The 21,584-nt window shown below is 49.9% G+C and overlaps 1 protein-coding gene across 5 annotated transcripts in view; it reads right to left on the minus strand.

The window, feature by feature from the left end:
• Nucleotides 1-19,486, minus strand: part of arhgap23a (Rho GTPase activating protein 23a) — a 606,368-nt gene extending 586,882 nt beyond the window's left edge. Inside the window, exons 1-2 of one of the 5 annotated variants that reach the window (XM_072487495.1) lie at nucleotides 19,385-19,486; nucleotides 17,643-18,011 (exon numbers count right to left, since the gene is read on the minus strand). In XM_072487495.1, coding sequence (XP_072343596.1) covers nucleotides 17,643-17,720 — 78 coding nt within the window. In that variant the 5' untranslated portion in view covers nucleotides 17,721-18,011; nucleotides 19,385-19,486. Of the gene's footprint in view, nucleotides 1-17,642; nucleotides 18,012-18,546; nucleotides 18,851-19,060; nucleotides 19,362-19,384 lie in introns of those variants that run through there. The other 4 variants (XM_072487494.1, XM_072487496.1, XM_072487493.1 and 1 more) reach the window with 4 other exon arrangements.
• Between the last annotated feature and the right edge of the window lie 2,098 nt (nucleotides 19,487-21,584).

The following is a 21,584-nucleotide window of genomic DNA, read 5'->3' on the forward strand; positions in this document are numbered from 1 at the left end:
ACAAGGTCTGAATATACCATGACATTGGAGCGGAGCTGGTAAAAAGGTGTGCTGGGTTTATCAGGGATAAGGCGGCTCTCTACGGACAGCAGATCAGGTTCGGGGTGCTGTACCTGACAAAACTATGGGTGACTTATCAAGGCCGGAGGTACTATTTTGAAACCCCAGAGGAGGTCAATGACTTTATTAAAGAGCATAAACTGGGGGAGAACACACATCAAGGAGGAAAGGGGGGTAGATAGGAGGAGCCTTCGGGCGGGAGCTGCCAGATAATGCCGGTGAACGGAAGTGAGGTGGGTGACGGATCAGGTTAGGTTGAGAAAGGGAGGGTGGGTCAGGTATTTCACTCCATGTTTGACTCAAAGTTACCGGGGGCGGGGGCGGGGACATTCAGTTGAGTAAAAAGACAGGGTTTGTAAGTGCCAAGGAAGTGCTGGACTCGGGTGGGAGATACGTGATGGTGAGTGGGGTGCTGGAAGGGTGGGGTTCGTGAGGGGGCTGCTAGGGGCGATTCCGGACTTGGCCACACATCAGTCGATCATGGGAGGGGACTTTAATTGTGCGCTGGAGCCAAGGGTGGACAGGTCTAGCCCCAGGTCAATGGGAAGGCTGCAGATGGTGAAGGAGCTGGGTGGGTTTATGGAAAGGATGGGTATGGTAGACCTGTGGAGATTGAAGAACCCGGAGGAGAGGGAGTACACCTTCTTCTCTCATGTGTACAAGGTATACTGCAGAATCAATTTTTTTGTGGTGAGCCATGAGGTGTTGGTGGGGGCAGAATACGCAGGGATTGTAATCTCGGGCCACGCGCCACACTGGCTGGTAGTTCGGCTTAACTCGGGGCGGGAGCGGAGGCCGGGATAGAGGTTAACCTCGAGGCTGTTAGAGGACAGGGGGTTCTGCAATAAAGTGCGGTTGGTGATTAAGGAGTACGTGGATTTGAACCAACATTGGGAGGTGTCAGCGGTCACATTCAGGGGGAGATTTTCTCGTTCAAGGCGCATGGGGATAGGAAAGGGAGAAAGGAGTATGAACGATTATTGGGTGAAATAGTCAAAGTGGACAGGAAGTATTCGAGGGCCCCCACCGTGGAGGTATTTGAGAAGAGAAAGAAGTTACAGAGGAAGTTTAATAGGCAGATGATGAGAAGGGCAGCTACGGAAGACGAGGGGGGTGCAGTATGAATATGGAGAGAAGGCGAGCCGCATGCTAGCCCACCAGCTATGGAGGCAGACCGCATCCATAGAAATCTTGAGGGGATGGATAGGGAAGGGGGATGAGTGTTGGGGCCGGGGAAGATAAATGAGGCGTTCAGGGAATACGATGAGGAATTATACAGGGCCGATCTGGGGGTGAGGAAGGGGGTATGGGGCAGTTTTTGGATGGGCTGGAATTCCCACAGTTGGGTGAGGAGGAGGCAGGCGTTAGAGGAGCCTCGAAGGCTGGGAGAGGTAATGGAAAGCACAAAGGGATGAAGTCGGGGATGGCCCAGAGGCCAGACGTTTACCCGGCTGTGGGGGTATGTATTAGGGGTATTAAGGTACCCTGTGATGCCGAGAGGCTATTGGAGGATAGACGCTGGGTCCTGATTGGATCAGCCGCCTACTGGCTCCACCCAGTAAGGCGGAGTATAAGAGCCCGGGTTCTCCCAGCAGCCGCATTCTGTAACTGTGCTGCTGGGAAACAAGTCTGGGTAATAAAGCCATCGTTTGACTCCTTCTCATCTCGTCTCGTGAGTCATTGATTGTGCTACAATTTCTTACGCAAACTTTAAAGGACATGGAGCTCCGAATCATGCCGGGGTGTCTGCGAATCAGTCCCCACGCGGCAAACTCAGCGGCCACCTTTAAACATTGGTTAGCGTGTTTTCATGGATACCTCCGAACGGCCCCCGGCATACCTACAGAAGAACAGAAAATTCAGGTCCTGCATGCCAGGGTGAGCCCGGAAAACTACACTCTCATAGAAGATGCGGACGATTTCCAGGCGGTGCTCGCCATGCTGATAGGAATCTACATTCGGCCCGTCAACCAGGTCTACGCACGCCACCAGCTCGCGACGAGACGGCAAATCCCTGGGGAAATCGCTGTACAAATTCTACAGTGCGCTGTTAATACTGGGGAGAAACTGCAACTGCCCATCGGTTTCGGCTAACGAACACACTGAGCTACTGGTCCGAGTTGCGTTCTTGGCAGGTATGCTTTCATCCCAAATTCGCCAGCGATTGCTGGAAAGAGACGCACTAGGTCTCAGAGGCACGGGCCCTCGCTGCCTCGTTCGATATGGCTACGCCCCCGACCGCGCGGCAGCCCCTTGGGCACCGTGGACCCCCGCCGCGACCGAACCCCCGGGACCCCCCCCGCCCCCCCAGCAGGCCTGCGCTGCCAGAGCGGCAGATCACCCGGGGGGGCCCCGCTGCTGCTTTTGTGGGCAAAGGAAACACCCTCAAATGGGCTGCCCGGCCCGCTCGGCCCTCTGTAAAGGGTGCGGCAAAAAGGGGCCCCTTTTAGCAGTGTGCCAGGCCTGGGGGGTAGCCGCAATCTTCGGGGGAGAACCCCAAACTCAAACCCCCCCAGCGATCCATGTGTGGCCAGCGGACGACGCCACCTTGGGTCCTGGACTCCATGCGGGAGGGATGGCCGCCGCCATTTTGGGCTCCGCAAGCAACGTGCGATCCATGGGCGGCGCCATCTTGTCCACCCCCGACCGTGTGCGACCCATGGACGCCGCTATCTTGGCTGACGGCTAAGGACCCCGGGATGGACGGCCCCACGGGGCCTGAAGAAAATGCCCCGATGCAGCAACTACGACTGGCTTCTGTGACCCTGGACCAGTCGCGGCCTCGAACGCTCCAAACAGCAACAACGACAGTATTTATGAACGGGTACGAGACGCCCTGCCTGATCGACTCGGAGCACGGAGTTTTATTCATCCCGATACGGTAAGATGCTGTTCCCTTCCGATCCACCCAAGTAATCAAAAAATGTATCTGGCGGCAGGGTCCCATTCGGTAGAGATAAAAGGGTTCTGCATCGCGAACCTCACGGTGAAGGGGAGGGAGTTCAAGAACTACCGGCTTTACGGCCTTCCCCACCTCTGCGCTGCCACACTCCTGGGATTGGATTTTCAGTGTAACCTCCAGAGTTTAACGTTTAAATTCAGCGGCCCAATACCCCCACTCACTATCTGCAGCCTCGCGACCCTCAAGGTCGATCCGCCTTCCCTGCTCGCGAACCTCACCCCGGATTGCAAACCAGTCGCCACTAGGAGCAGACGGTACAGCGTCCAGGACCGATCTTTTATCCGGTCAGAAGTCTAGCGGCTGCTAAGGGAAGGCATAATCCAGGGCGGGCCTCTGTCGACAGGGGAAAAACCATGGACTGGACGGGCCTTGTCCGCGTAGTTGGGGACCCACTGAGCGTAATAAGAGAAAAAGCCCAGGCAGCGTTTCAGGGCTTTGGCACAGTGGGGGAGAGTGAACTCCATGAGGGGGCGCATGCGTTCGGCGTCTGGGCTTATCATTCCATTTCGCACTATGTAGCCGAGGATGGCTAGACGGTCGGTGCTAAACAGGCATTTCTCCCTGTTGACTGGTCGCCACGTAGGCGTACTGAGGGTTTGCGTGGAGAAGGTGAACCCTCTCGACCAACGGGTCCGATTAGTGCGTCCGCACATGCTTTCGGAGCAGGATGGGTCCCAGGGCTGCCAGCCAGGTCGGCAGTGACATTCCGGAGGAGGACTTCCTATGGAAGACAAGGAGGCGCTCGTGAGGCGTTTGGCTAGTGGTGGTACACAGCAGCGACCGGATGGAGTGGAGGGCATCCGGGAGGACTTTCTGCCACCGGGAAACTGGGAGATTTCTGGACCGTAGGGCCAGTAGGACGGTCTTCCAGACCGTACCGTTCTCCCTCTCTACCTGACCGTTCCCCCGAGGGTTGTAGCTGGTCGTCCTGCTCGAGGCAATGCCCTTGCTGAGCAGGAACTGACGCAGTTCGTCGCTCATGAAGGAGGACCTCCTGTCGCTATGTATGTAGGCGGGAAACCGAACAGTGTAAAGATGGTGCCGAGGGCTTTAATGACTGTGGCCGCTGTCATGTCAGGGCAGGGGATGGCGAAGGGGAAACAGGAGTACTCGTCCACCACGTTTAGGAAGTATGCGTTGCGGTCGGTGGAGGGGAGGGGGCCTTTGAAATCCAAACTGAGGCGTTCAAAGGGACGGGAAGCCTTTATCAGGTGCGCTCTATCTGGCCTGAAAAAGTGCGGTTTGCTCTCTGCGCAGATTTGGCAGTTCCTGGTGGCTGTGCTGACCTCCTCAACAGAATTGGGGAGGTTGCGGGACTTCACAAAATGATAGACTCGAGTGACCCCCGGGTGGCAGAGGTCCTCGTGGAGGGCTTGGAGGCGGTCTACTTGTGCGTTGGCACATGTGCCGCGGGATAGGGCATCGGACGGCTCGTTCAGCTTTCCGGGACGATACAAGATCTCATAGTTATAGGTGGAGAGCTCAATCCTCCACCTCAAGATCTTGTCATTCTTGATTTTACTACGCTGTGCATTATCGAACATAAAGGCTACTGACCGTTGGTCAGTGAGGAGAGTGAATCTCCTGCCGGCCAGGTAATGCCTCCAATGTCGCACAGCTTCCACTATGGCTTGGGCTTCCTTTTCCACTGAGGAGTGGCGGATTTCTGAGGCTGGAGGGTTCGGGAGAAAAAGGCCACGGGTCTGCCCGCTTGGTTGAGAGTGGCCGCCAGAGCTACATCGGATGCGTCGCTCTTGACTTGGAAGGGGAGGGACTCGTCGATTGCGTGCATCGTGGCCTTTGCGATATCCGCTTTGATGCGGCTGAAGGCCTGGCGGGCCTCTGTCGACAGGGGGAAGGGTAGTGGACTGGATTAACGGGCGGGCCTTGTCTGCGTACTGGGGAACCCACTGGGCGTAATACGAAAAGAAGCCCAGGCAGCGTTTCAGGGCTTTGGAGCAGTGGGGGAGGGGAAATTCCATAAGGGGGCGCATGCGTTCGGGGTCGGGGCCTATCACTCCATTGCGCACTACGTATCCCAGGATTGCCAGACGGTTGGTGCTAAAAACGCATTTTTCCTCGTTATAGGTGAGGTTCAGGGTGTTAGCGGTCTGGAGGAATTTGCGGAGGTTGGCGTTGTGGTCCTGCTGGTCATGGCCGCAGATGGTTACATTGTCGAGGTATGGGAACGTGGCCCGCAAACCGTGCTGGTCAACCATTCGGTCCATCTCCCGTTGGAAGACCGAGACTCCGTTCGTGACGCCAAATGGGACCCTTCAAAAATGGTGGAGCCGCCGGTCTGCCTCGAAGGCCGTGTACTTGCGGTCACTCGGGCGGATGGGGAGCTGGTGGTATGCGGACTTGAGGTCCACGGTGGAAAAGACCTTGTACTGTGCAATCCGATTGACCATGTCGGATATGCGGGGGAGAGGGTACGCATCAAGCTGCGTGTACCTATTGATGGTCTGACTATAGTCTATGACCATCCTCTGCTTCTCCCCGGTCTTCACAACTACCACCTGGGTTCTCCAGGGACTATTGCTGGCCTGGATTATGCCTTCCTTCAGCAGCCGCTGGACCTCAGACCGGATAAACATCCGATCCTGGGCGCTGTATCGTCTGCTCCTAGTGGCGACGGGTTTGCAATCCGGGGTGAGATTCGCAAACAAGGAAGGCGGTTCAACCTGGAGGGTCGCGAGGCTGCAGATAGTGAGTGGGGGTATTGGGCTGCCGAATTGGAACGTTAGGCTCTGGAGGTTACACTGGAAATCTAACCCTAAGAGAGTGGGAGCGCAGGGTTGGGGAAGGACATAAAGCCTATAATTCTTAAACTCCCTCCCTCGCACCGTTAGGTTCGCGATGCAGAACCCTTTGATCTCTACAGAATGGGATCCCGCTGCCAGGAAAATCTTTTGGGTGCTTGGACGAATGGAATGAAAACAGCGTCTTACCGTATCCGGCTGGATAAAACTTTCCGTGCTCCCAGAGTCGATTAGGCATGGCGTCTTGTACCCGTTGACCAGCACCGTTGTTGTTGCCTTTTGGAGCGTCCGTGGCCGCGATTGGTCCAGGGTCACCGAAGCCAGTCTTGGTTGTTGCATCGTGGCGCTTTCTTCCGACCCCGTGGAGCCGTCTATGCTGGGGTCCTTGGCTATCAGCCAAGATGGCGGCGTACATGGATCGCACGCGGTCGGGGGTGGACAAAATGGCCGCCCCCACGGATCGCACGTGGCCGGGGGGGGGGGGCACAAGATGGCGGCGCCCATCCTCCCCGCGTGGTGTCCGGGACCCAAAATGGCGGCGCCCGTGGGCCGCACATGGATCGCTGGGGGGGGGGTTGAGTCTGCTGTCCCCGTTCTCCCCCAGAGATTGTGGCAACCCCCCGGGACTGGCACACCGCTGCGTAATGCCCCTTTTTGCCGCAGCCCTTACAAATAGCTGAGCGGGCTGGGCAACACTGCCGGGGGTGTTTCGCCTGCCCGCAAAAATAGCAGCGGGGCCCACCGGGATGGTCTGGTGCTCTAGCCGCGCAGGCTTGCGGGGGGCTAGGGGGGGTGCCGGGGAGTCGGTCGCAACGGGGGTCCACGGAGCCCAAGGGGCTGCCACGCGATCGGGGCCATAGGCGCGGGCATTTTGTGAGGCCACGTCGAGGGAGGCCGCAAGGGCCCGTGCCTCTGTGAGTCCTAACGAGTCTCTCTCTAACAATCTTTGGCGAATTTGAGAAGAAGTCATACCTGCCACAAAAGCATCCCTGATTAGGAGCTCTGTGTGCTCGTTTGCGCTCACCGACGGGCAGTTGCAGTTCCTTCCCAAAATCAACAGTGCGCTGTAGAATTCGCGAGCGATTCTCCGGGGATTTGCCGTCTCGTCGCGAGTTGGTGGCGTGCATAGACCTGGTTTATGGGCCGAATGTAGACTCCTTTCAGCATGGCGAGCACCGTCGGGAAATCCTCCGCGTCTTCGATGAGCGTGTAGGTCTCCGGGCTCACCCTGGAATGCAGGACCTGCATTTTCTTATCTTCCGTGGTCCGGCCGGGGGCCGTTCGAAAGTAATCTTCGAAACATGCTAGCCAGTGTTTAAACACGGCCGCCGAGTTTGCTGCATGGGGGCTGTTTCGCAGACACTCCGGGGCGATCCGGAGCTCCATAGTCTTTTTAAGCTTGCTTAATAAATTGTAACGCAACAATTACTCACTCAAGTCGAGAAGTGATGAAGTCAATCGAGGCTTTATTCAGCAAGACTTGTTCCCCAGCAGCTCAGTTACAGAATGCGGCTGCTGGGAGAACTCGGACTCTTGTACTCCGCCTTTCTGGGCGGATCAGGCGGCAGATCCAACCAGGACCTGGGACCTGTCAGCCAATAGCCTCTCGGCTTCACAGGTACCGTACTACCCGATACATACCACCACAGTCATGTACCAATGTAGCCTCATGACTGTATTTGTTTCTTTTTTGTTTCACTGCGTGCTGGTGTATGGGCTATAGGAGCCAACGTTGTGTATATTTGGACATGGGAAGAAATGGGACTTTCAGTCGGAATGAGGGCTCTTTGGGGCATAGGTGGATATGCGGGGTTTGTGTGCTAAAAGGGGACTTCTGGGTTTTTCCTGGGGCCGGGCAAGGGGGAAAAGGGACCCGGGCGGGGGCCTCCACGCTGGCCGGTTTAAGCCGGCCAGTGAACGGGAGTGAGGTGGAGGGAGGGGCTGCGGCCATCGGAACCTGGCAGAACAGGGTCCGAGTGGTCTAGCCGGGGTGGAAGTTGGGGGGAAGGAACAGAGGTTGGGGGGAGGAGTTTTGCAAGAGGAAGCGGAGGGGAAGGAGTTGGGTGTCATTTACGGTACTCTTTTGGAGGTTGGATGGTATGGAGTGTTGTCGTGGGGGGGGGGGGGGGGGGGCGCGACTCTATCGGTTAATGGTGGCCATGGGCAATTCCGGACATTTTCGCTTTTGTTTTTTGTTTCTCCCACCATGGGAGGGTTTGTTTTATTTGAGGCAGATATTGAAAGTTGGGTGGGATGGTGGGAGGATGGGATCGTTGTTGATGTTAAGGGTATTGACTTTGTATTTGTTACCGTTTGTTGCCTGTTGGTGGGGTGTAAATTTTGAAGGAAAATGTGAAAATGAAGAATAAAAACATTTTAAAAATAAAAATTTTTAAAAATTAAAAATAAGTGTGGAAGAGCTGCGGGAGAGGGTAGAGCACCCGAAGGGAAGAGAATTTAGGTATTTACAAGTGAGGGACTTCACACAGGTGTGGAAAGGGTTTCCCAGGCTGCCAAGTATACCCTATTGGAATGGTTGCCGTTTTCAGTCGTGGAAGGGGAGGATAGGATTGGGGATATATACGGGTGGCGGGGATCAGGGTAGAAACACTAGTGGTGAGGATCAAGGAGAAATGGGAGGAGTTGAGGGGGGGGGGGGGGGGGAGAAGATAGGTTGCGGAGTGTGGAGCTGCACAGGGTGAATTCGACCTCCTCATGTGCGAGGATGAGTTTGATACAATTTAAGGTGGTGCACAGGATACACATGACTCGGGTGAGGATGATGGGCTCTTTCAGAGGGTGGTAGAGGAGTGTGAGAAGTGCGGGCAAAGACCAGCAAACCACGCGCATATGATCTGGGGGTGTGAGAAGTTAGATAGATACTGGACGGGAGTGTTCGGGACGCTAGCAAAGATTATGAGGGCAGAGGTCGGGCCGGACCCTATGGTGGCGATTTTTGGAATATCAGAATGCCAGAGGTGATGGAGGGGAGGAAGGCTGATGTTGTGGCCTTCGCCTCTCTGGTTGCCCGGCAAAGGATTTTGTTGGAATGGCTGACGACAATGCCACCGGGGGTGGCAGCAGAACTAGGGGACCTGTATAACTTCCACCAGTTGGAGAAGGTTAAGTTCAAATTGAGGGGTTCAGCGGACAGCATAGCAAATAAGGGTGGCTTACTGTGCTGGGATTTCAACAGACCAGAGCCATATGACCGGTAAAGGACAGAGGGTGGAGCCTGGAGCTCACCGGTCAGCCTGTGTGTTGTATCCTCCCCTCTCCCCACTATTCCCTCAACAGTCCAAACAACAAAGTAAAAAAGCCCTAATTGGCATCCTACTATCTCTGAGACATGGGAATGCAGGCGCAGCACTTTGGTGAGGTCAGATGAGATGACCTGCTGCACTCCTGATGGCTGAAAGAAACAGATTCTGGAAAAACAAAGTCTGCCACAAATGCCACATGACTTTGTCCCTTGCTGATGATGTGGCATGATCTCTGCTGACATCTTTTTGTAGGGGTTGCTTTGGAAATCATATGTTGTTGTGGTGGCACATTCCTGCTAGTGTCACCATTTGTATCCATCAGATAGAATTTCCCACTTGTCCTGATTGATGTGGAGGACTTTATATCTCTTTGACAGCATCCTTGAATCGCTGCTTTGGATGCCCTGCTGGTCTCTCGTCACAGACCAGCTCCCTGTATAGCATCCCCTTTGGGAATGCAGCCATATTCCATCCTATGTAAACTGCTAAGCCAGCGAAGCGGTCTTTGCTCGGCGGCAGCACAGTGGTTAACACTGCTACCTCACAACGCCAGGGACCAGGGTTCAATTCCAGCCTTGGGTGACTGTGTGGAGTTTGCACGTTCTCCCAGTGTCTGCGCGGGTTTCCTCCAGTTGCCCCCCCAGTCCAGAGATATGCAGGTTAGGCGGGGTTACGCGAATAGAGCAGGAGAATGGGCCTAGGTACGATGCTCTTTCAGAGGGTCAATGGGCATATGCAGATTCAAATGGGCCGAATGACCTCCTTCTGAACTGTAGGGATTCTAAGGATTAGCCATAGCATGTTCTGTATGATTTCCCTAGAAAAGGTCTGCTTCATTGGTCACTGCGACTTTCCATGTGATCCCCAAGATGTGTTGTAAACACTGGTGCTGGAAATTATTGACCTTTTTTTTCTTCATAGATGCAAGAATGACTGGGCTTTGCAGCAATGTGCTGAGGACCTTGTAGAAAAGCATCTTGATCCTGTGGGTCCGTTTTGTTTTTTCATGCCCATTTTGCTAAAAGTGTGTTAAGGTTTACATATAGGTGTATCCAACATTAGAGTATGAGTCAACATTAGAATGGAATGTTGCTGAGAGCATTAACTGAACAATGTGTTTTCACTAAGGCTGAGATTTGTTGGAATCAAAATGTTCCCACCCTTTTCATATTTCACAACAGTTTGATAGAAACTCCTCTCCATTCTCTCTCTCCCCCCCCCCCCGCACAGCTTCCACTCAGCCAAACTTCGGAGATCCTGGGAAACCAAATGACACCTCATTTAAAACTATTGTCTACATTTCCGCGGTCTCCGGCGGCGAATGCAGACCGCCTCCACAAACCTCTCCACGGTCCCCGTGCGGCCAGCGGGCGCCACCATCTTCCTACTCCAGAGCCACGTGCGGCCCCCGGGCGCCGCCATCTTGTCACGCGGACGCCACGTTAGATGGATGGGCGCCGCCATTTTGTGCACCTCCAGCCATGTGCGACCAATGGGAGCCACCATCTTGGATGGACCCCCAGGACCCCAGCTCGGCTGACCACACACCGCCCGAAGAGAACACTCAACTGCTGCGATTAGCCTCGGTAACTCTGGATCAGTCCCGGCCTCGAACACTCAACTGCTACAACGACTGTACTTATCAATGGGCACGAGACGTCCTGCTTAATCGACTCTGGGAGCACGGAGAGCTTCATACACCCCGACACGGTAAGACGCTGTTCTCTCCTCGTCCACCCCGTTAATCAAAAAATATCCCTGGCCTCCGGTTCCCACTCAGTAGAGATAAAGGGATTTTGTGTAGCAAACCTCACAGACCAGGGAAGGGAGTTTAAAAATTATCGGCTCTACGTCCTTCCCCACCTCTCCTAGGTTTAGACTTCCAGTGTAATCTCCAAAGTCTAACTTTCAAATTCAGCGGCCCTATACCCCCCCTCACTGTCTACAGCGTCGCGACCCTCAAGGTCGATCCGCCTTCCCTGTTTGCGAACCTCACCCCGGATTGCAAACCCGTCGCCACAGCAGACGGTACAGTGCCCAGGATCGGATCTTTATTAGGTCAGAGGTCCAAAGGCAACTGAGGGAAGGAGTTATTGAATCTAGCAACAGTCCCTGGAGAGCTCAAGTAGTGGTGGTAAAGACCAGGGAGAAGCATAGGATGGTCATCGACTACAGTCAGACCATCAACAGGTTTACACAGCTGGACGCGTACCCCTCTCCCCCGCATATCCGACCTGGTAAACAGGATCGCGCATAACAAGGTCTTCTCCACGGTGGATCTTAAGTGCGCCTACCACCAGCTCCCCAACCGCACTCGTGACCGCAAATACACTGCTTTCGAGGCAGATGGGCGGCTCTATCACTTCTTAAGGGTTCCCTTCGGTGTCACCAATGGGGTCTTGGTCTTCCAGCGCGAGATGGACCGAATGGTTGACCGGTACGGTTTACGGGCAACATTCCCGTATCTCGATAATGTCACCATCTGCGGCCACGACCAGCAGGACCACGACACCAACCTCCGAAAATTCCTCCAGACCACAAAGATCCTTAACCTTACATACAACAAGGATAAATGAGTGTTTAGCACCGACTGCCTAGCCATCCTCGGCTACGTAGTGCGAAATGGAGTTACAGGCCCCGACCCCGAGCGCATGCGCCTTATGGAATTCCCCCGCCCTCACTGCCCCAAGGCCCTGAAGCGTTGCCTAGGGTTTTTCAGTTACTACGCCCAGTGGGTCCCCAACTATACGGACAAGGCCCGTCCCCTGATCCAATCCACAGCTTTTCCCCTGTCGACAGAGGCCCGCCAGGCCTTCAGCCGCATCAAAACGGACATTGCAAAGGCCACGATGCACGCTATCAACGAGTCCCTCCCCTTCCAGGTCGAGAGCGACACGTCTGACGTAGCTCTGGCGGCCACCCTCAACCAAGCGGGCAGGCCCGTGGCCTTCTTCTCATGTACCCTCCATGCCTCCGAAATTCGCCACTCCTCAGTCGAAAAGAAGGCCCAGCCATAGTAGATGCTGTGCGACATTGGAGGCATTACCTGGCCGGCAGGAGATTCACTCTCCTCACTGGCCAACCGTCGGTAGCTTTCATGTTCGACAATGCACTGCGGGGCAAGATAAAAAACGATAAGATCTTGCGGTGGAGGATCGAACTCTCCACCTACAACTACGAAATCTTGTATCGTCCCGGGAAGCTAAACGAGCCTCCTGATGCCCTGTCCCGCAGCACATGTGCCAACGCACAAGTGGACCGCCTCCGAGCCCTCCACGAGGACTTCTGCCACCCGGGGGCCACTCGCTTTTTCCACTTTTATCAAGACCCGCAACCTGCCCTACTCCATCGAGGAGGTCAGGACAGCCACCAGGGACTGCCAAATCTGCACTTCTACCGGCCAGAGAAAGCACACCTGATAAAGGCATCCCGTCCCTTTGAACGCCTCAGCATGGATTTCAAAGGTCCCCTCCCCTCCACTGACCGCAACACGTACTTCCTGAATGTGATTGACGAGTACTCCCGGTTCCCATTCGCCATCCCCTGCCCCGACATGACCGCAACCACCGTCATCAAGGCCCTCCATAGCATCTTTGCATTGTTCGGGTTCCCCGCCTACATACATAGTGATAGGGGGTCCTCCTTTATGAGCGACGAACTGCGTCAATTCCTGCTCAGCAAGGGCATCGCCTAGAGCAGGACGACCAGTTACAACCCCCGGGGTAACGGACAGATAGAGAGGGAGAACGGAACTGTCTGGAAGACCGTCCTACTGGCCCTACGGTCCAGGAATCTCCGTCTCCCGCTGGCAGGAAGTCCTCCCGGATGCCCTCCACTCCATCCGGTCATTGCTTTGTACCACAACCAACCAAACACCTCACGAACGTTTCCTTGTCTTCCCCAGGAAGTCCTCCTCTGGGACCTCACTCCCGGCCTGGCTGGCAGCTCCCGGACCCATCCTGCTCCGAAAACACGTGCGGGCGCGTTCAAGTCGGACCTATTGGTCGAGAGGGTCCATCTTCTCCACGCTAACCCCCAGTACGCCTACGTGGCGTACCCCGACGGCCGACAAGATAGTCTCCCTAAGAGACCTGGCGCCCGCCGGAGCCCTGCGCACACCCCAGCCACCAGTCCCACCCTCCCCTCCACCAGGGCACCTTACAGGAGGATCAATCCTTCCGCCGGCCCCGTCGAGGCCCCACCCACCCACCGACGCACCCTGCAGGCGCTCCCTTCCCAGGTCAACCGTTTTCTCCACCAGCGCCGTCTAGGGGTGTTGAAGCTGCCACAGAGATCGAGGCCACGCTCCTGGAGTCACGGGTGCCCGAGCCTCCACCGGAGTCACCACCGAAGCTCCGACGATCACAGAGGACGACCAGGGCCCCCGATCGACTGATTGCTTCATTTTAAATTGTAAATTTAAATCATAAATTGTAAATAGTTAATAGAATTGTAAATAGTTACTAAACGCTGTACGGAGGTATTACGGTACCTCCATAACTAATTCTACCATGTTGCCATGTTTGTAGTATCAGGCCACCACCCCCGCCGGACTCTTTTTAACAGGGGGTGAATGTGGTAGTCTGTGTAGAAGTATTACGGTACCTGGTAATGCTGGAACACCATTGGTAGATATTGTATGCTTCCTATTGGTCAAGCTGTATGGTAGGTCCGCCCTGCTAGGTGGGGTACAAGAGCCCATGCCGCCCCAGCAGCCTTCATTCTGTACCCGAGCTGCTGGAAACATCTAGCTTATTAAAGCCTTCAGTTGGACAACAACCTCGCTTTAGTGGTCATTGCCCATGCATCAATACGTTAGGCTCCCTAACAATTTGTTTCAACTTTAGGATCCATTTAATCAATTGTTTCCAAAAATACAAAGATAACATGTTGTTTATATTCTAATCTGCTATACTTAAAATAGTTTAAATGTTAATTTTCCAAGTATGAAGAAAATGTTTCTCCCATTGCCGAAAAACGTCTCTTTTAAAAAGAAACCAGGTACACCAGATTGATGAAACTTTCCTTCAACCAGCTGGTACCTGTCTTTATTCATACTACAACAAATAATTGATCAAGCTCATCATATATACTTTAGCCAACACAAGATCAAATACTAAGTGGACAAAAAAAATCCAACACTGCAATTCCCTCAGCTCAGAAACAGTGCTGTACATTTAGTTAAATATTTATCTGCCAATTGATTGGAGAATTGTAATTAGTAATTCCACAGGCTAATTGTCTGAGAAAAACATTACTGCTCCTTAATCACCTGCAGTAATTCATTGAGCTGATTAATGTTGATAGACAAGTTCTAGCAAAACTGAAACTTTATGGTCTGCATTCAAATACTTGCCATGGGGCGGCATGGTGGCACAGTGGTTAGCACTGCTGCCTCACAGCACCAGGGACTCAGGTTTGAATCCAACCTTGGGTGACTGTCTGTGAAGTTTGCATGTTCTCCCAGTGTCTGCGTGGGTTTCCTCCAGGTGCTCTGGTTCCTCCCACAGTCCAAAGATGTGCAGGTTAGGTGAATTGGCCATGATAAATTGCCCCTTAGTGTCCAATGGTCAGATGGTGTTACAAGATTCAGGAATAGGGCGGAGGAGTGGGCTTGGGTGGCGTGCTCTTTCAGAGGGTCAGTGCAGATTCAACGGGCTGAATAACCTCCTTCTGCACTGCAGGTATTCTATGATTCTATGATTCGAACACCAGAATATTTTTGGTTAAAGCTCATGCACTGCATAACCAATAAAAGAACTGAAGATAATACCAGCTGAAAATAAAAGCAAATGTAGGATATCCACCAAAATATTGTTCTGCAAACATTTACATTAATATTGCAACTGAGTGAGAAAATTACATTTATTTTCCGTAAGCTCATCCGATTAAATAGAAGTGACAGATGAAATTTGTTTTGGGAAAACCTGATCAACCTCTCCCCAGCCCTCAGCAATTCACAGCCTTCACATTCTATTGTTTTACAAATCAACCATACAAGATAACTCATGGAGTTTTCAAAGGAGGTGCCAGGACCCTAGGCATTTACAAGGTATGTATTCACACAGGGGCATCAGATAGGAGTTTGTCGAGTTATAATATAGCAATTTCTACTTCAGTATACAAAGCAACATTTATTTGTAATTATGAATAATTTCCAGTTATGATACAAGTAACAAAACAAAAGGAATGTACGACAGGAATATTCCAAACTGAAGTATGAAATTCTTGGTGAAAGAATAAAGGTACACTCAAAAGCAGTTCAAAATTAAATATTCCAAGATATTGCAACATACAAATAATAAAATGAAATGAAAAGACTAGCAATCATTTTGAAAATACAAAACTTCCTAGTCTGAAAAACTACAATTTACATCTGACAATACGCACACTAATTTGACCCTTGTGATGGTAGGCAATCGGTTCATTTCATCAAATATAAATGCTACATGTATGGTTTGTATTTACAAGGTATATCCTTTTGATTAGAATATAATTATGGTATAAAATAAGACTCAACATCTTCCGACAATTTGGTTTTTTTTTTTTAAGTTTGCTTTAAAAGAATCAATGATTTTTTTAAATTGAATATGAACTGTTTTGCGAGTCCTTTTTATCTATCACCATGAAAAGAAATCTGAAACTACACTTTGACAACCTAGCCCATCACTGTAGAGATTTACCATTATTTTGCTGCTTGCTTCATACTTCCAAATATTCCAACGGCCAATTAAACTTTACAATTAAATTTTAAAACCAAACTGATGATAATTTCAGCTCAGTACATGGTCAAAGTTTTTAAAATTTGATCTAGAATATTAAAGTATTCATACAATTCTTTGTTGTGAACATACATATCCACATTTTTATTCATTATTATTTTATCCCTCTGTTTGCTGCGAGCTTGGTATGTCACACCAAACAAGATTAAACAATGAAAGAATATCCTTTCATAAGAATATCAAAAGTCCTATTCGCCTGGCTGCCAAATGTTGCACAAGATCAGCTCAATGATAATTCTCACACTGATTTGCTCAAGCAGGGAGATACTTGGCTGCTGTGCAATACTACCTGTGTAAGCTGAGATCAAGAACTAGAGTAGGGAAATTAAACTTCTGCCACTCCAATCTGTGATGTTTCAGGCTAGTGGTCAAATGTTCTGTGCTCGGGTAGTTTGTTCTGTTTCAGAAATGTGCTGTCCCAGTTTAAAAGAGACCACGTTTTCGTAAAAAAATTTAGCTTCCCAATGCTCCCGGTGAATTGACGAACTATACAAGCCATGAACATCCAAGATTCAATCCCCAGTCCAACCAGGTTAGTTGGTCTTAGCCAGAGCAATGATTAGGGCTACAATTGGCCTCACTGCTGCAAAGTTAAAAAGAAAATCAGCCACTATTCAGCAACCTTGTTGAAAGTGCAGATGACCAGTTAAGAATAGAATGTGGCTTTACTATGATGCTCCCAATCAAATAATCTACCAGCATTCGCCATTAACATTAAAATAAAATTGGACAAGTAGTGGAAGGAAACCAGGACTCTGAAACCGTACTTCCACAAACTCTATGCCTTCACATGAGCAGAAAATACTTTAAATATCTTCACTATGTGGAAAATTATATCTTTCTTATTTCAAAGAGCAAATATGGAGTAACCCATCTGCAATTCAGTGTTTTCCCAGAAGACAAAGAATGCAGGATGGTGCTGGATTATATTTTATACTTCCACCTCAGATACACTGTCAGCACAAACAAAACCCTTCTAATCCCTAAACTGGTCTGCCTCGCCTCCTTAGAAACAACCTCTTTAACCAAACTTTTAGTCACCCATCTTAATAACTTCACCTTTACCTCAACAGTTGTGCCTGTGAAGCACCTGGAGATATTTTCCTGTTACAGGATGCTATATAAATTCACATTATTGTTGTTGATATTGTACATATAATTGTATCAAGGTTTGTTTGTATTGTTCAGGCAAATCACTAGTTTTTGTTCCATAGTTGTTTGATTTGGCCAAATTATCCCAGGAGTCTAATGCACTGTACTAAATTTAAATTAATTGATCATTATAATGTTATTCCTAATTTCACACTTGCATTTTAATTACATTACATTACTAAATCTATTTTTTAAACACTAAAACAATTCACTGAACAGAAGTAACCTGTTTAAAAAAAACAATTACAGCAACACCAGAAGTGATTTCTTCAGTTCTCAAATCAAATTTTATGCATTCAATGAAGAATTTGTACAAAGATTGTGCATAAAAGGACAAACAACTTGCAAGTATATAATACCGTTAATGCAGTAAAAGGTCCCATGGCTCTAAGCAGGAGCACATAAAACCAAGATGCATAATAATCCTTAAGCTTTACACTTCCAGGTGTTAACTAATATTAAAACCAGATATTTAGAAAACAGCTTTGATCTTCTGTTATAAACTGAATTGCAGATTTTTCAATGTGTGAATGCAACTTAATATTATAACCAGTTATTCAAGGAACAGACCAGCCTTACCCCATGAAACAGGAAAACAAAGAAATGCCACCATAAACATAGAAAAAAAGCAAAGCATACATTGGCACTGGACTTTTCATACCGTGTTAACTGTTCCAGTCAGGTTTTGTCTTCCTGCTTGATTAAATTTTGATGATAGTTTTGTTTGGGTAGCCATCATTTTTCAATTGAAATCAGCTTCAGTAATTCATGTAATTCTTACCACCTTCATCCTCAGATTATATCCCAAGAATCGACACAAAACGGACCATCAGCCAAAGCTCATTTTGTGAAATCACGTTAAAAAAAACTTTTTTTTTGTTTAAAACAGTGATTGCCCTGTGACAAAAAGCAGCAATTTATCACTGGTCATCAACGTTCATCTGTGATCTTCACCATCGCGTTCTGAATGACATGGTCAGGAAGACTGGCGACCAGCACCATCCTTCAGGCTCCGCAAACCATCAAAATTCTAGAAGACAAGGGAAAAGATGTTTAATCAATCATTCATCCATCACCATTAAATTTAACATACCAACGCCAACGTTGGGCATGATCAAGATGCTAAATATAACAAACAGGTCAAGAGTGGAGCTGCAGGGACAAGATCACCAATGTTTAGGAATTGTTTTGGGGGTAACTTGAGCTTATTGAGGGGAGATTTATTTGAAACAAGAAATACCAAAAACAAATGCCAAAAGAGGATTCAACAACTGGTGCAGCGCATGGAACAAAGTGTGCTGAAGTGAAAATGTGAAGGTATTTGGGCAGGGTTTATATAGATGCAGACGGTGCAATGTGTGGCTCAGACAGATGGGACAAGCTGCCCGCCCTCTTCCCCCCTGACAGCTCCAGCTTTTGTTTTGGCGCCAGTCAGCTGTCACTCACAAGGATCCAGACTCCAACATTCGCCTCACAATTATTCGCCTGGCTATTGGAGTCACACATTTCTAAAGATAATGCATGCCAAAACATAAACAAAAGTGGGAGTAATGAATTGAAATTACCTTTGCAAACGCCCAGAGGGGAGTTTTGAGGGGTGGGGGAGGCAGCGCTCGAGCTGTCAAAGGGGGAGCTCGACGGCTGGGGACAGACTCCCCCACCCAAACCCAACCACCCCGCGACTTATAGCCCGTCCACGGCGCCCCTCACTTGCTGTCAGGCAGCATGTTCCTGTCAGGAATCACCCCCAAGCTCCGGGAAAGAACCCCTCACGCCGCTTCTCCCAGACCCGCTCTCTCTCTCTCCCCGGCAACCCTCCCAACTGCCGCCGCTCGAGCTCCCCCGCTTCAAATTGCGCCCGAGCGCCCAGGCGGGCCCTGATTGACAGGAGAGGCCAGCCAATAGACACCGGGCATGGGGTGATTGACGGGACGGCTAGCCAATGGAGGATCGGTCCGGGCGGAGGGGGGCGGGACTACAAACGTCTGAACTCTCTAATCATGGCACAGAAGGGTGGGGACATGGGATAAAGGTATGCAAGGGTTTCTGACGCGAAATGCAATCGTCGGTCGAACGCACCGAAGAAATTGCAGGTAATTACGAAAAAGCGCGCTGTTGAATACAAACGTTGGCGATCGGCCTTCGAGATTTTTGTCCCACGGGTTGGAGTGAAAGCACGCGTGCAGTTGATTGACGTTCCAAACGGCGAATCAGAATAAAGGGTTCCCCCGGGGGCGGGCTTTAAAGGCGCATTGTGCCTGATTGACAGCCGCCGCGGCCAATGGGAGCCGGCAGATTGGGTTGGGTTGAAGTGGGAGCACTAAACAAAGCTTGCAGGCGGAGGAGAGTTTTTCGTCCAAATCTCAGCCGGCGGCCAAAGGGGTGGCGCAAACTGCAACCAACCTGCTGAGCAAAAGTTTTATCATTTTTCTCCTTGCTTCGCCCGCCTCCCGAAGGAAATCAGTCGAGCGATTGTACCTGAAGACATTCTTGTCTGAACTTGTGTTCCTGATTGTGAGGAATTCTGGAGCACGCATGCCCAAATCCGCAGATTCACTGCTAAAGCCTTCACATTCTTGCCCACTGAGTGTGGTGGAGGCAGATTCAACCCTGCTTTTCAATTAGAGAACTGGGCAACTATCAGAAGATAGTTTCTATTAGGCATTTGGACAGATACATGGATGGGAAAGGTTTAGAGGGATATGGGCCAAATGCAGGCATTTGATGGGCTTTTTGGTTGAGGTGGACCAGTTTGGTCTCCGTGCCGCAGATTCTATGATTGGGGAAGGAGCCAGTGCAAGGAGATGAGAGACCGGGACTCGCTGAGTCGGTCTTACAGAGAACCAGCACGCACACAATGGGCCGAATGGCCCCTTTCTGGCCTGTAATGATAATGACACTGGCTCCCCACCAACCTTCTGATCCAAAATGTTGGTCAGCCTTCTCAATTAATATCTTCATTTTCTTGATGGCACCTCTGAGGCGCTTTGGGGCGTTTTGCTATGTTGGAAGTGCTGCATTGTTGTGTCAGCTTGGCACAATGGTAGTATTTTCTGAGTCATGGGGTGTCGGGTCAAGCTCCACTGGATCCCTTGAATATATGATCTAGGTTGACAGTTTATCATGAAGGGATGGTTCATTGTGAGAAGTGCCATCTTTGGATGTTTGGTTAAAGCAAAGCTATTCAAATGGATACAGAAGATTGAATTGTATGTTTGAAGAAGAGGAGGGTCAATTTTCCAGTGTCCTAAACAGCATTGATTCTTCAGCAAACGTCACCCAATACAAATAACTGGACATTTATTTATTTTCTGCTGGTCAGACTTTGAAGTGCACAAATCGGCTGTCATGTTTACCCAAATAACAACACTTCAGAAGTAATTAATTGGTTGTGAAGCAGTTTGAAACACCCAAAGATAAGAAAGGTGAATATGAAGGCAATTGCTTTCTCTAACAGAGAAATAAGATTTTGTAACACTCAATTAAATGCAATATAAATGGATATGATGTTAAATCATGGAACTTTACAACAGTGAAAAGGGTTATTCCATATACTATGTCTGTGTCAGTCCCCGAAAGACATAATTTGGTTCCGTTCACCCAGTCTTTCCCATATGTTGTGCTTTCTTCCTGTATAACTGAATTGGAATAATGGAAGGCCTGCATTTATATCACACTCTTCATGACATGAAGATGTCCCATAGCACTTTACAGCCAACTACATACTTTTGATTTGCAGTCACTCTTGTAATGTAAAAGGTGTGGTAACAATTTGAGCAGAGCAAGATCCCATGAACAGCAATATGATAATGATGGGGAAACTGCTTTTAAGTGTAGATTGAGGAATGAATACTAGTCAAGAAATCTTGTCCTGTTGCTCTTATTCAAATTATGAATCTAAAAGTTTAAAACTAGCCATAATTCAAGATTATTTATTAGAAGATTCAAAGTTTTCTGGAGAACAATTGCCCAGGACGCCTGGAAACATGCCACTGACTTTATACCTCCAACATTTGGATTTACCCTTTGGACTTTCAGCATTAAAGTCTCGTCAAATTACATTGTTATGATGAAGAGAAGGAAACAATGATTATTAAATGAGCACATATAAATAGGGGATTGCTGGGACATTGAGTTGTGTGGGAGAGAGAGCTACGAGACTGGACTCAGGAAGAAAAGCTCTTGATTTCTACTTCAACTGGCTTGGATCATATTAACATTCAGGTAACCATGTTTTATTCATTACAGTACAAGTGTGGGGCAGCTTGGTGGCGCAGTGGTTGGCACTGGTTCTATCCCGGCCCCAGGTCACTGCCCATGTGGAGTTTGCACATTCTCCCCCTGTCTGCTTGGGTCTCACCCCCACAACCCAAACATGTGCAGGGTAGGTGGATTGGCCATGCTAAATTGTCCCTTAATTGGAAAAAAAAAATTGCATACTCTAAATTTATAAAAAATACAGGAGAAATGAAACAATAATCCGAATGCTACAAACATTGCATATCTTAACCCTTAGGAAGTGACTGCAGGTTCTGATGGATGCTAACTGACTATTGTTTTTCCATTGATGTGGCTTCACCTACTGAGTACCAGCTTCTCTGGC

The sequence above is a fragment of the Scyliorhinus torazame genome, chromosome 21 (genome assembly GCF_047496885.1).
Source record: "Scyliorhinus torazame isolate Kashiwa2021f chromosome 21, sScyTor2.1, whole genome shotgun sequence".
Lineage (NCBI taxonomy): Eukaryota > Metazoa > Chordata > Chondrichthyes > Carcharhiniformes > Scyliorhinidae > Scyliorhinus > Scyliorhinus torazame.